The sequence below is a fragment of the Carcharhinus amblyrhynchos genome, chromosome 13, assembly GCF_965287045.1.
Source record: "Carcharhinus amblyrhynchos chromosome 13, sCarAmb.v2.hapA, whole genome shotgun sequence".
In the NCBI taxonomy this organism is placed as follows: domain Eukaryota; kingdom Metazoa; phylum Chordata; class Chondrichthyes; order Carcharhiniformes; family Carcharhinidae; genus Carcharhinus; species Carcharhinus amblyrhynchos.
The window spans coordinates 63,507,612-63,522,965 of record NC_137336.1 but is presented as its reverse complement, the minus strand read 5'-3'; the positions used below and the strand labels follow the sequence as shown (position 1 = coordinate 63,522,965).

At 40.0% G+C, this 15,354-nt stretch overlaps 1 protein-coding gene across 3 annotated transcripts in view; it reads left to right on the top strand.

The window, feature by feature from the left end:
* clint1a (clathrin interactor 1a) overlaps window positions 1-9,573 on the top strand; it is a 185,030-nt gene extending 175,457 nt beyond the window's left edge. For all 3 annotated transcript variants that reach the window (XM_080201773.1, XM_080201774.1, XM_080201772.1), the window contains exon 12: window positions 7,855-9,573. In XM_080201773.1, the coding sequence (XP_080057899.1) occupies window positions 7,855-8,225 (371 nt within the window). In that variant the 3' untranslated portion in view covers window positions 8,226-9,573. The remainder of the gene's footprint in view (window positions 1-7,854) is intronic.
* Window positions 9,574-15,354: the final 5,781 nt, after the last annotated feature.

Sequence of the window (15,354 nt, the reverse complement as noted above, 5' to 3'; positions counted from 1 at the left end):
TGCATTTTGGTAAATCAAATCGGGGCAGGACCTATTCAGTTAATGGTAAGGCATTGGGGAGAGTTACTGAACAAAGAGATCTAGGAGTATGGTTTCATAGCTCCTTGAAAGTGGAGTCACAGGTGGACAAAATGGTGAAAAATGCATTCAGCATGCTTAGTTTCATTGGTCAAATCATTGAATATAGGAATTGGGACATCTTGTTGAAGTTGTACAACACATTAATAAGGTCACACTTGGAATACTGTGTACAGTTCTGGTCACCTATTATAGAAAAGAAATTACTAAACTAGAAAGAGTGCAGAAAAGATTTACTAGGATGCAGGGCAGCATGGTGGCAGAAAGATTAGCACTGCTACCTGACAGCTCCAGGACCTGGGTTTGATTTTCGGCTTGGGTCACTGTCTGTGTGGAGTTTACACGTTCTCCCCATGTTTTGGTTTTTTCTGGGTGCTCTGGATTCCTCCCACAGTCTAAAGATGTGCTGGTTAGATGCATTGGCCATGCTAAATTGTCCCTTAGTGTCCTGGGACGTGTAGGTTAGAGGGCTTAGCGGGGTAAATATATGGAATTATGGGGATAGGCCTAGATGGGATTGTTGTCAATACAGACTCAATGGACTGAATGGCCGCCTCCTGCACTGTAGGGTTTCTATGATTCTACACGTGGACTTGATGGTATGAGTTACAAGGAGAGGCTGGATAGACTAGGACTTTCTTTCCTGGAGTGTAAGAGGCTTAGGGGTGATCTTAGAGGTCTATAAAATAATGAGGGACATAGATAAGGTAGATAGTCAACATCTTTTCCCAAAGATGGGGGACTCTAAAACCAGAGGACATAGGTTCAAGGTAAGAGAGGAGAGATACAAAACAGTCCTGAGGAGCAGTATTTTCACACAGGATGGTGAGTGTCTGGAATGAGCTGCCAGAGGCAGTAGTAGAGGTGGGTACAATTTTATCTTTTAAAAAGCAGTTAGACAGTTACATGGGTAAGTTGGGTATAAAGGAATATGGGTCAAGTGCAGGTAATTGGGACTAACTTAGTGGTTAAAAATTAGGCGGCATGGACAAGTTGGGCCAAAGGATTCATTTCCATGCTGTAAACCTCTGTTATCACGGCTTTATTCTGGTATCCCCCATTCTCGAAAATATCCTTTTAGTGTTTATACAGTGGGAAGCAGTAAAATCCGAACCAGCTGTGTTTCCTGTCTTATTCTGGATGTATATGTGGAAAAATTATTAAGCTGTACCATACTGGTTTGAGGGTTGGTTGCATTCTGTGTAAAATTGGGAAGAATCTTCAATACACATACAATTTTTAAATTGTGAAATGGCTCGATAGGGCAATGGAAATATTTCCAGTGATGGGAAGTCGAAAACCCAGGAGCCATGAATACAAACTGTCACTACTAAATCCTATAGGGAATTGAAAGGAAATTTCTTTACCAGACAGTGTATAGAATGAGGAAATTGCCGCAATATATGAGCGTGACAAGCCAACCAGTATGGTGGCACCAGTGATTTGATGCTCACTCACAATTATTCATTCTATTACAGGGTGTAAAGTACAAAAGTTCGAAACACAATCCTTTGGAGAACCGGCAGTCAGTCATCTGATGAAACTGTCCATTACTTTGTTCCTATTCTGTGCTACTGCACGAAGATAATTTCTTTCCTCACAGTTCCATGTGGTTTTCATTTCATCATCAGCATCCATCCTTGGTCAGTTAATGAGTGTAGGCCAATCCATCCATGTATGGACCTCTTCCATTTGTTCCTCCTTAACACTTTTCAGCAGTTTTCTAACTTAAAACACATTGAGTCTGCGCTACCATTCAATCATGGCTGATATTTTTCTCATCCCCATTCTCCTGCCTTTTTCCCGAAACCATGTGGTTTTCATTTCATCATCAGCATCCATCCTTGGTCAGTTAATGAGTGTAGGCCAATCCATCCATGTATGGACCTCTTCCATTTGTTCCTCCTTAACACTTTTCAGCAGTTTTCTAACTTAAAACACATTGAGTCTGCGCTACCATTCAATCATGGCTGATATTTTTCTCATCCCCATTCTCCTGCCTTTTTCCCGAAACCCCTGATCCCCTTATTAATCAAGAACCTATCTGTCTCTGTTTTAAAGACACTCAATGACCTGGCCTCCACAGCCTTTGCAGCAATGAATTCCACAGGTTCACCACTCTCTGGCTGAAGAAATTCTTTATCACCTCTGTTTTAAAGGATCGTCCCTTTAGCCTGAGGTTGTGCCCTCTGATTCTAGTGTTTTCCTACTAGTGGAAACATTCTCTCCATGAGCAGTCTATCCATGGCCTTGCAATATCCTGTAAGTTTCAATAAGATTCCTCCTCATCTTTCTGAACTGAAACGAGTACAGACCCAGAGACCTCAATCATTCCTCATATGACAAGCTTTTCATTCTAGAGATCATTCTTGTGAACCTCCTCTAGACCCTTTTCAAGGCCAGCACATCCTTCCTTCGATATAGGGCCCAAAACTGCTCTCATTACTTCAAATGGGGTCTGACCAGAGCTTTAAATAGCCTCAGAAGTACATCCTTGCTAATGTATTCTAGCTTCTCAACATGAATGCTAACGTTGCATTTGCCTTCCTGGCAACTGAACCTGTTCGTTAACATTAAGAAAATCTTGAACGAGGACTCCCAAATCCCTTTGTGTTCCTGATTTCCTAAGCACTTCCCCATTTAGAAAATAGTCTGTGCCTCCACTCCTCTTTCCAAAGTGCATAACCTCACACTTTTACACATTGTATTCTATCTGCCATTTCTCATAACCTGTCCAAGTCTTTCTGCAGCCCCCCTGCTTCTTCAAAACTGTCTGTCCTGCTCCATAATCTTCGTATCATCTGCAAACTTGGCAATAGTGCCTTCAATTCCTCCTTCCAAATTGTTAATGTATGTTGTGAAAAGATGTGGTCCCAGAACCGATCGCTGAGGCACACTACTAGTCATTGGCTGCCATCTTCAAGACCTCTTTATCCCCACTCTCTTCCTTCTGTCAGTCAGCCAACCCTCTATCTGCCAGGATCTTACCCATAACACCATGGGCACTTAACTTATTTAACAGTCTCCTATGTGGCATCTTGTCAAAGACCCTTTGGAAATCTAAATAAATAATATTCATTGGTTCTCCTTTATCTAATTTCCTTGTTACCTCCTTAAAGAACTCTAACAGATTTGTCAGACATGACTTCCCCTCGACAAAGCCATGCTGACTCAGTCCTATTTTGTCATGCACTTCCAGGTACTCTGCGATCTCATCTTTAATAATGGACTCTAAAATCTTGCCAATGACCAAACTCAGGCTAACTGGCCTATAATTATAATCGCTGCCTCCCTCCCTTCTAAAACAGCAGTGTTACGTTCACTACTTTCCAGTCCTCTGGGATCCTCCCTGTCTCCAATGATTCCTAAAAGATCACCACCAATGCCTCCACAATTTCCTCAGCTGTCTCTATTAGAACGCTCTGGTGTAGTCCATCGGTCCAGGTGATTAATCCACCTTCAGACCTTTCAGTTTCAGGAACCACCCCCCCACCCCGGGCAACCCTTTTGCTGTTTTAGTCATCCTCTCCTCACTTTTAAAGGTTTCCCACTCCTCTGGCTTCCCACTCATCCTCGCTGCTTTGAGGAATCACCCATTTTTTGTTTCATTTTTATGCTGTCTTTGACTTCCCTCGTCAGCTATGGATGTTTTGTCCTCACTTAGCATGTTTCTTCCTCCTTGGGATGAATTTTTGTGGTGCCTCCTGAATAACCCCCCAAAAACTCCTGTCACATGCAGTAGCTGAGGTGAATGTCATAGATGCTATGTAAAGGGAAATGATAAGTGCATGACAGGGAAAAGAATAGAAGGATAGGCTAATAATTAGACAGAAGGGTGTGAGGAAGCTTGCTTGCAGAATATGCACTGGCAAGGATCAGAGGCTGAATGGCCTGTGGTCTATAAACGCAAGAATGTGAATACTAGTACATGTTTTGCTGCTTTGGATTCTAGGGGCACAATTTTAAATGAGGTATTGAACTTCTGCTTCTCTGTAGCCAGTATTTTCATAAAGTTCCTTTGCGTGAAGAGTACAGCTCAGGATGCAATAGTTCCATGTTCAAGAAGATTGGTTCCTCAGAGCTGTGTGGCTGAGCCTGCCATCATAGCCCTGAAGTAAACAATTCAAGAGCTGGGATTTATTCTCAATTATGAAAAGTCCCAGCAACAATCCAAGCAGGGAACTAACATCCTTGGATCCCACTAAAAGATTATTTAAGAATCAGCATAGTTTCTAACTGCTATGTTTTTCAGTGCTGTTTGAACTGATTCTGTTCAGTCAATGGAGTTCCCACAGAGGTGGCATCCTTGGGGATTGAGGAAACAGAGGGAATAACCCATTTAAACATATATTTGCTATAGATGTTAATTAGCAGTTGGATGTAAAATAATTAAACTTAGTCTTTTATTGCAGTCATCCAGGGATATTGTTAATTGCTACAGGAATGATTTAGATACTTAATATGGAAGAAATACTCGGTTTTCATCCATCAATCCAGCATGGGGAATCCATACAGGAGTTGAAGGTTTATGCAGCTGGTTGAAATACTTGTAGGGGTTCCACCAGCAGCTTAGTTGGTTAGGACAGGTTGTCCAGCATGACAGCTATAGAATGAGAAGGTCACAGGTCTATCTTTGGTGTAGAGTAAGCCAATTTCAGTTTGGCCATTAGAGTGCTACAATAGTCACAAAACCTCTAAAGATAGAAGAATCTGCTAGGATTGTGCCCCTCCAGGTTGAGAATCAAGCCATCTGGACAGCAATATATCTGGACTTAATTGGAGACCAGGCTCAGGCTTGGCTGTGATGTCATGTATTGGTTAGGTTGCAATTTAGAAAATGTAACCAGGAAGGAGAGAATATTGGCAGTGAAAACAAACCATAAGATACTAGTCAAGATAAAATAGGCTACTTGTTTTAAGAAGTTTGCATTTTGATTGTACCCTTATTTTTGTATATGATTATTGATATTTAAAATTTTACCTTTGTGTGAACTCCCTGTAAATTCGTGCATCCACATTTATAATGGAAATTGCCTATGTAAACTTCTCACTGTAATTGTGTTCATAGGAGTTTATAATGCAAGAAAAATAAGACACTAACTTTAAAAGTGGAACTGAGTTGATCTGCATGTCCTGGTGGTCTTATTGCCTGCCCTGTAACTGTGCTTCAGTTGAATACCGTACATAATCTTCATTAGAAAGTATTTTTAATATCTATCTACATCCATACATTTGGAATGTTAAAGACATGCAAATGCAAAATTATGTTCTAGGTGGAAACTGAGTGGAGGAGGTGATCCTTTTCCTGTTCATATCAGTTTTATGTCCAATATATGCTTATGTGCAGGTTAAAGTTTATTTATTAGTGACTAGTAAGGCTTACATCAACACTGCAGTGAAGCTACTGCAAAATTCCCTTAGTCGCCACACTCCGGCACCTGTTCAGGTTAGTGCACCTAACCAGACGTCTTTCAGACTGTGGGAGGAAACCAGAGGAAACCCACGCAGAAATGAGTAGAATGTGCAAACTTCGCACAGAGTGACCCAAGCTAAGAATCGAACCTGGGCTTATGGCACTGAGGCAGCAGTACTAACCACTGTGCCACCATGCTGCCCAAGGTTAGGTGGATTGGCCATGCTGTATTATCCCTTACAGTGCAAAGATGTGTAGACTAGATGGATTAACCATGAGAAAGATATGGAATATGATGGGGTGGGGGGGTGGCACTGCACTCTTGATGGGCCGAATGGCCTCCTCCTACACTGTAGGAATTCTATCAACCCAGTAATAGGAGGTGGGGATTCAAATCTCTCTAACTTGTTTATTGAGCACTGTTATAGTTAGACATTGTACTCATTACGAACTATTACTAGATGGTAGGTGCTACTGCAGCCTCCAGGGCAGAGCAGCATGGAACCCTTTTGCTCCAAAGACCTAGGGCTAGTTCAGATCAAACTAAAGAGATGCCATTAGAGTTGATTTTCATCAGGCCAAATGACCATTTTTTGTTTTTGCATTGTATCAGGATCCAAAGTGGAATGAGTTTAGGAAATCTCAATCCCAGTGCCCAGTGGGCTGTAGTTCAATAGGAAATAACAACTGACTCATTGAGTATCATTCCAAAGATAATTTGCCATCTTCAAATATCATAATTTCATGCTTTTTCTGAAGGAACCATCGCCCCCAAATCCTAAAATGCTGTGCATGAATTTTTAATAATTCATTCTCAGGACGTGGACAAGGTTGCACTTACTGACCATCTCTAGAGATGATGAAACATTAGTGACCTGCCGTGCATCGCTATAGTTCTTTTAGTGCAGAAATTCCATTGGCTCAGCTATCTTCAGCTACCTCTAATGACCCTGCCTCAATCTTAAAGCCAATAGTAGGCTGTTCATTGATAATTGCAGTGCTCCATACCATTAGCAGCTCCTCAGACACAGGCAATTGAACAATATTCAGGCTTGGGCTGACAAGTAGCAAGTAACATTCCTGCCACACCAGTGCCAGGCAATGACCATCTCCAACAAGAAAGAACCTAACCTTCTCCCCATGACATTCAATGGTGTTATCATTGCTGAATTGCCCACTACCCATATCCTGGAGGTTAGAACAAAGAACAACACACAACACAGCATACGGGAAACAGGCCCTTTGGCCCAACAAGCCCACGCTGCCATCTTAACAATGTGTTTTTCCTCCTCCACCCTCGACCCATATCTGTGCTTAAGGTACCCACATTGGAAACCAGATTAAGGGGAGAATAATTTAGGGACAATTTGTCCCCATTAACCAGAAGCTGATCTGGGCCAAACCTCATCTCCTGACTCCCCCAAATCCTGAACACCATCTACAAAGCACAAGTTAGGAGTATGATGGAATACTCTCCATTTTCTTGGATTAGACCAGTTCTAACACTCAGCACCATTCAGGACAAAACATGCAGCTTCCCATCCATTACCTTAAAACATTCCCTCCACAGTAGCAACAACGTGTACCATCTACAAGATGCACCGCAGGAACTGAACAGGGTTTCCTCAATAGCATCTTCTCAACTACTGAGTGCTACCACCTAGAAAAACGAGGGTGGCAGATGCACAGAAACTTCACTTGCCAGTTTCCTTCCAATTTGCATGCCATCCTGACTTGCTGCTCCTTCACTGTTGCTAGGTAAAAATCCTGGAATTCCCTGCCAAACAACACCAGGGTTGTATCTATACATCACTCGGACTGCAGCTGCTTCAAAAGGCAGCTCACCACCATCTTCTCAAAAAAATCAGGGATTTAGAAATAAATGTTGGCCTTGCTAGCGATATACTCATCCCACGAACATATCTAAACAAAAGATAGAGAATTCCAGGATTTTGACCTGGAAATTATGAAGGAATGGTTATGATATTTGTCCAGTGTTGTACTGAGAAATAGAAAGCAGGAGTCTACATTCCTGTGCTTTGGGGGGGGTGATGCTACAATTGGACTCGTAGCCCAACCGTGCCTGGGAATGGTTTTGGGAAGCAACCAATATTTCTTCTCATGCTATCTGTGACTTTTAATAGTAAGTTGCATATCTAGATTTCAAGAGGGACATTGTTGTGTTTTGTCTGTGATGTCTCCCATCACTAAATATCTGGGGTCATCTATTTAGAATGACCCCAACCTCTGAGATGTCAATATATTTCTACTGTAAAATTATTCAGCCACATTAGGACAGAGGAACAGAAAAATGTAGCAGAATTTTTTTAAAAAAAACTACTGACCTGTTGTTATCTTCACAGGCACACAGCAACCAGTGAACCTCGTGGCCCAAAGCTTTTCAGCTGTATCCATTAACTCGCCAACCAGTGTGATGCCTCCACGACCTCCAGGAGCGCCTCCTATGATGACTGGCAATGTGCCAGTGGGCATGGGGATGCCGAACATGATGGCAACTGGTGCCATAGGGATGAATCCTATGGGTATATCTCAGAGTGGTGTGATGAACCAAGGAATGATGGGAATGAATATGGGAATGGCTCCAACTGGCATGGCCATGACAGGTTCCATGGGGATGGGTGTTCCTGCCATGGGTCTCAATGCCAGTATGACGCCTGCAGTGGTGCAATCCAAGCAAGATGCCTTTGCCAATTTTGCCAACTTTAGTAAATGAAAAGGTTGGAAAGACTCCATTAATTAGATGAAGGTGTGAAGGCTGCACAAAATAGTACTTGAAACATGTGAAGATAGGTTGTCTTAAATTTTTATAGCTATAAAGAACAAGTTTTGTGAAGAATATGGCATATTTTGTATTGGGGAGAAATCTGGTAATTGGCAAGATCTGTGCTATTGAATGTGTATGTCTGTTTCCTAACACAGGTTCTTGGAGTAAAATCCCTTTCATTGGCATCTTGTTTGTGAGATACACCTGAAAGCCTTTTTAAATGTTGATGAATTTTAACTCTTCTGAAATCACAGGGCAGGGAAGATTACGTGGGTTGGGAAAAGCAGTTCATATCAAAAATAATTTTTGTACCTATCTTAATGGCCTTTAAGTCAGAATCCCTAGAAAATCATTAAAATCCAGAGTATAAAAATTAAAATTTTGTTCTTCTTTACCTGGACACAATCAGTCTTTCCAGCAGTGTGATAATCAGCTTGTGTATATATCCTTTATGTAACAAATGAATGCAAAATTATTAAAAGGTCTACTTCAAGGTACCAAAAATACAAACCTGATTACTGGAATGTAAATAGTTTGGTGGTATGTTCCAGTCTTAATAGAGGAAATTAAATTCTTTCTATCATGAAAATGTCTTTATTAATAATTAATAAATGGTGGTAGTTGCAGCTTTTATTCTTCAATTTCCCTCAATTCCCCCGTTCTTTTAATATTCACTCTCTAATGCTGAAATACAAATATCAGTTACATATTCCCTTTGCAGTTGTGGGACTTCATGATTTGAGGTAAAAGAATGGGAAGGGCATCTCGCATTGCTAATAGGTGAGTGCACAGGTCACCAGTCACCTTAATCCACCTATTTTCTACACTCACTCGCCTGCACAGGTACAGATGTGTTTTTTTCTTTCCCGCCTCAGCCGAGTGAACCCTGCAGGTGTGCACTAGCCAAAACATTCCTCTGCTCTTCACAGAAACTAGCATTAATGCTACACTTGCCCTGGTTTCCGAGGTGATGCGAGTGAAGAGTTTTCCATTTCTTCCAAAAATGTGTACGCTGTCATTCTTTTTTTTCTCTCTGGTTTTCGAACATTTTTTGCCTTGGTGACTGGTGAATCATTACACTGTTCTGTAACATTAAAGCCATGTTATCTGCTTGTTGGATGGGAACTTCACTAAGGGACACTCACTGCTAGTGATGCAAAAGTCAAGCCCTACACCTACAGTGAATCTTTTTTCTTCTCCCCAACAAGCCAGAGAGGGAAAAAAATGTTTCACTTGTACTCATGACCTGTTATGTATTACAGCAAACTATTCATTAAAATCTGTTACTTAAAAACCATCTTTTGTGCCCTTTATTTGACTTTGTATTGTGACTTTGGGGGAAAAATAACCTATGTGGAAGTAAATTTTTTAATGAATAATTCATATTGCCTTAATGACTTAGCATTTGTCCTTTTTCCAACAAAAGGCTTTCACCACTCGAAGTTTAAAGAGGGAAGATGCCTTGACCTAGTCTAAACCTTGCCAATTCTCCCATTTACAACATTTATAATTAGACGCAAGTTATTGTACTTCAAGTGTAGTGTAATGAAAAGTGATTTGTTTCCTAAATAAGAAATGAGAGTGTGTAATTAGCAATCTGCACTTTTTAATCATTCAGCAATTCTGTTTGAATTGGAATCAAAGAATAAAAAGCTTTCACGTATAGTTACATCAAAATAATCAATGCACGCTTCAGTAGTCTTAAAGCTGTCAGTTGTTTTTTTCCCCCTTGTAGTCTCCTAAATGGTTTCCTTGTAAAAAGAGATAATATTTCATGTTGATTGAGGTAAAACCTGTTTGTGGTGAGGTTAAAAAGCACTAACTCAGGAGGTTTGATTCATATAGACAATTCCATGGGAAGAGTGAAGCTTTTTGCTGGCATTCTCCCATTTCCCGTGTTTAATGTGTTTAATTCTGTTCTAGCTACAAAGGTTTCTCCGGTAATATTCTTATCCTGAGCATTTCAATGAAAAGTGCCAGTGAGTATGAAAAATTAATATTGCTCCCCCACGTGCCACTGGGATTTCAGTAAAATGGAAAGGTGGACGTGTGAAGTTTTTGAGCTGTACCTAATTGAATTTTGGGAGGAGGGAGGAATGAACAGAGAAGCACCAACCAAATTCTGACAAAGTTTGATTGATTTGTGTTTGGAGTATTTTGATTTGTGAAACAAAGGATAACACATTTGTGGTGATGTATTAAAACAAAACTACTGAAGATTTTTGCAAAAATAAAAAAGTGAAATAAAAGCCCCAAAGCATAAGGGAAATATCTGTCTCTAGAAACCATTGCATAAGATTTTGATTTCCCTTAGTGTACTAATACCAAATAAAATGTAAAGAATCTAAATAACTGGGCAAACTAAGTTTTCTTGTTTTGCATGACCATTCCTGTCACCCTCAAAAAAAGCATATAATTTATATTTACACAAGTTCAAAGTTAAATGATTTTTATACTAATTTTTAAAATGTAATTCTACGGTTTTCATTTAATTGTAATTTAACAAAACATTTCTGTTTAATCTTATCAGCAGAAGTATTGTAACTGACTTGTATTTTATATGTCTCTCTCATTTTCGTATAGATAAATTGCATAGAATCCTCAACATGTGAATAGAATCCAAATGTATCAATTTTACAAGTGACTGAAAATCAAAAGTATTATTTAGAGTCGTAATGGTTAACCATTGACGTGTTGCATCTGAAATGTTTTCCACACCTGGTTCCCTCTTCAGGGATTAGGACTTTTGCCCTCAAAGGCCTATGAGACCATGTTCTGGTCAAGTTTTAGACATCTTGTGATGGTCCAAAGCTGCTCTTGCACCCCAAGTATTCTGGAGATAAATGAGAATGACAATCTGTCTCTCCCTCTTGCAACCTTTGTCTGTCTGTTTCATACCATGGTCCTTCACCTTAATTTGTTGAATAAGAACTGCCTTTTGTATGCTGATCTTTACTTGACCCAATTCTTTAATCTGATCACCAAGGATAACATGCAGAAAATATTATATTTCTAAATGGAAAAGGCATTAGAGCTGAATTTTATCTCTGAAAACTTGCAGAATAAAAGTGTTGTGGCATGAAGATAATAGATTTTAACAGCAGGAGGAGTCCCTTCCTGGGCAGCACGGTTCCTTCAGCATACTACTTTTTGTTACTCAAAATACTGGACTTCACAAACCAATATTTAAAAAAAAACTGAAACAAAACTTTACTAAGTGTCGGAAATGTATTTTGTTCAGAACTTTTTGCCACTCAAGCGGATAGAGCTGTGAAAAAGGCTTACAGTGTGTTAGATTTTATTAACAGATGGTTATGCTGCAACTATAAGGACCTTGGTGAGACCATATTTGGAATATGTGTGCAGTTCTGGTCACCTCACTATAAGAAGGATGTGGAAGCATTGGAGAAAGTGTAGCGATTTACCAGGATACTGCCTGGTTTGGAGGGTAGGTCTATGAGGAAAAGTTGAGGGAGCTGGGGCTTTTCCCTTTAGAGTGGAGGAGGATAAGAGGCGCCTTAATAGAGGTTTATAAGATGATGAGGGGGATAGATGGAGTGGACGTTCAGAAACTATTTCCTCAGGTGGAAGTAGCAGTTACTAGGGGGCATAACTATAAGATTCATGGTGGGAAATATAGGAGGGATGTCTGAGGTAGATTCTTCACTATCACAGCAAGCAGTGCATTCCATACCCCAACCACTCTGAGTGGAGTCGGACACTTTTTAGGAACTTTCAAGCAGCTATTGGATGGAGCATACCAGAATGATAGGGAGTGGGATAGCTTTATCTTGGTTTCTGACATAGCTTGGCACAACATTGAGGGAAGGGTCTGTACCGTTCTATGTTCTCGGTGTAAAGTGACTTGCTGTGCACTTACATTCCATCAGCCTGTTAATTTTGTCTAAGGAATGGATTCGAAGCTACGAAGTGCATTTTATTGATTTTTTTTTTTTCTCTCTCCTCTCCTTCCAACTCCTTTCATTGCCAATTTCTGAGTTCTTGATGCTCTTCTCCAAAATGCAAGTTGCACATCAAGATCCTTTTGAAATATTTTAGCCAGGAGAAATATTGAGATAATGTTCACCACATTTTACTATTTGACATTTAGTTGGGCCACAGTGGCTGAGAAATGAGATTTTAAACATCCCTGCCATGCTGCACAAAGCTCAGCAATCAACCAGCTCTTAAATCGGTTGCTATAATAAGCATGATACTCAGAGGCAGATATGGAGTGGACTGGTTACATTTATCATCTGGTACCCCTGCAGCTGGCAACCTAATGAACATGCACCTGCTCAAAAAAGGAGGAAGGTCGTTAATAATCTAGTACCTATAGGAAAATATCTTTGTCAGCCATTTCTGGGAATTAGAGTTAACATAGTGTAAATCATCACTGTCAAATTGAAGTTATGAATTAGTCGAGGAAGATTGATTCATTTACATTTATATTAGATATTTATTTATTGACTATGCAGAAAAACACTTTCCTGCCCATTCCTGCACCTTTCTATCTCTATTGCCAGCATTTGTACAGTTCCAATGAGTTCCAGCACACCCCCCACATACAATAGCTGTATTAAGCTGTAGCACCCTTCAGTACTGTCACATTCATCTGTAACTATCCCCACCCTTGGTACCTGACTACAGCACTGATATATCAAGTTGTCATCTCAGTATCTATCACCTGTCCAGGACTGCATGTGGACACAACGTGACCGCTGCCTTATCCTCCAGAGTATCTGGGCCCCTGTACTAACCTAATGAGCTGTAGTATTCCTATTCCTGACTAAGTGACATTATCTACATAGTCCACCTGTTCTCACATTGTTTATTTTGTGTACTGAAGCCAAAATATTACAGAAAAGCATGCAATTGTGCCAGAATCCTTTTGTGACTAGAAAAAGACATTAGTAGTCACCTTTGTCGCTCCTACCACAAATAACTGTTAACACTACTACAGCCAGCTGTTTCCCCTATTCAAATTGCTGTCTTTGGGCCAGAATGTTGTTTTACTGCTGACTATTTTCACAGGCTAAAGTGGTTTGTAAATTTCACACATCCACTAGATAAAAAATCCTAGGAACAAAACGGTAAGAGCATGACTGTTACGAGTTGGACATTACTGTATTATGTGTGAGGGAGCTGTTACCCTAAAAATAAGGACACTCCATAACTCAGCTTTGAGTCTGCCTCAGTACCAAAAGGCTGCAGAATCTTGCATGCTTTCAGAAGTACATTAGTGCAAGAATGATCCAATTAGTTAAATAAGTAATCGAATATCAAGAGGGAAATGTCATATTCCATTTAAATTAAGAACCACTGAAATGCTATTAAAAGCTGTACTTAGTACATTAAGGTTATGATTTGCATAGCAATAGCATTTCAGATTTTAATGCAATGCTTGTGATTTTTGGTACTGGAGGATGCTGCAAAGGCTCGATGTGGATCTGTCATTTTTTTCTGTTTCAAGGAAAATTAATTTGTCCCACATAGATGAAACTTCAAATCAATCTGGTAGTCAGATGTGTATATCTGAATTGGTTGATGGATGTTTGCAGCATGTGCAATTTTTTAATCTCTCTGAAAGGATCATAAAGTTGGGAATGCTGGCCAAGAGTTAGAAGGTATCTTTCCAGATAAGTGATGAGAGACCTATGGTGGTTAGTTTCTATTTGATAATTAGGATATTCAAATATGAGAGTTTGACTTTGTACTGAAGACCTGTCCCTCAATGTTAGAATTATACAGTGCAAGCTGCCATTCAGTCCATCATGCCTATGCTGGCTGTTCCATTAGTCCCATTCCTGTCTTTCTCTCACCCTGCTAATTACCTATTGAAATTTCCTATCATGATGTTTTGAAGATTATCCTAATCATAATTCACATCAAAAAAATCTCCAGTTCTTTGCTAATTTAAATTTGGGCCTTGGATTGCTCTAGAGAGAATATGTACTCAATGGGCCAAATGGCCACCTTCTGAGCCACAACAACTGGCTGCCAACCCTCCTGCCAATGGAAAGTTTTCCTTTAACTGCCTCTGCAAAATCTATTACAAACGTTCTATGGTTGGAGATCAATCTCAGATTCTTCATAGACCTGAAGTCCCTCAATCCTGATATTCCAGTGAATCTATTCTTTGCATTCATGTGGTGGTCCCAGACTGTTTGTGTTCTGTCTCTAATAAAGTCAAAGATCCTGAGTTAACTTAAAAGTCTTCTCAGCTTGTCCTACTGCAATTTTAACCTGTTTTGGCTCTACAAATATTCTCTCTTTTGAAAAACTGCAGCCATATATCCTTGTTAGAGTGCATAAATATTTGGGTCATTATTAAAAACTCCTCTGCTGTTAAGTATTTTAATTCTCAAGAGATGAAAGACATCAGCAATTCTGCATTTCTTGCCCCAAGTCCCATGAAGCACATTAGGGATCCAGCCACACCGTACATGACAATCTGGTGTGAGCCCACAAACTATGAAATTAATACCACCCTTTGTATCAGATAAGGCAGTGAATGTGGCAATTGAGTTCAATGGCAATAATAGCATAGCTGTCTGTACATACACTTCTAGGGTGGGATACTGGATCATCTACACAAAAATTAGTCTTGCAACTAAGACTAATTAATACAAGTCAGTGGTGCCCTATTACTGCACAGTGCCCTTGTTCAGCAAGGGAAACTATACACTCTTAATACCACTGCAGCTCAAACTCGATTGCAGGATGCTGGGACAGTCTTTGAATCCCTCCTGAGTTTGGCACTCAGATCACTCTACTTCTAACAATCAAGAAATGTTTTCTTGTCACAAGTTTCCTCAGCTTCTGGTTGAAACTTCTGACTGATGACAGAATGAAAACCTTAAGACACTTACCCTCCTTCTGGAGGTTGGGATAAAAATGGCTTTTTTTTTTGAAGTAAGGCAGTAGATCATAAGACACAGGAGCAGAATAGGCCATTTGTTCCTTTGAGTTTGCTCCTCCATTCAATTAGATCACACCTGATCTGATAATCTTCAACTTCCCTGCCTTATCCCTATAACCCTTGATTCCCTTACAGATTGAAAATTTCAGCCTTGAA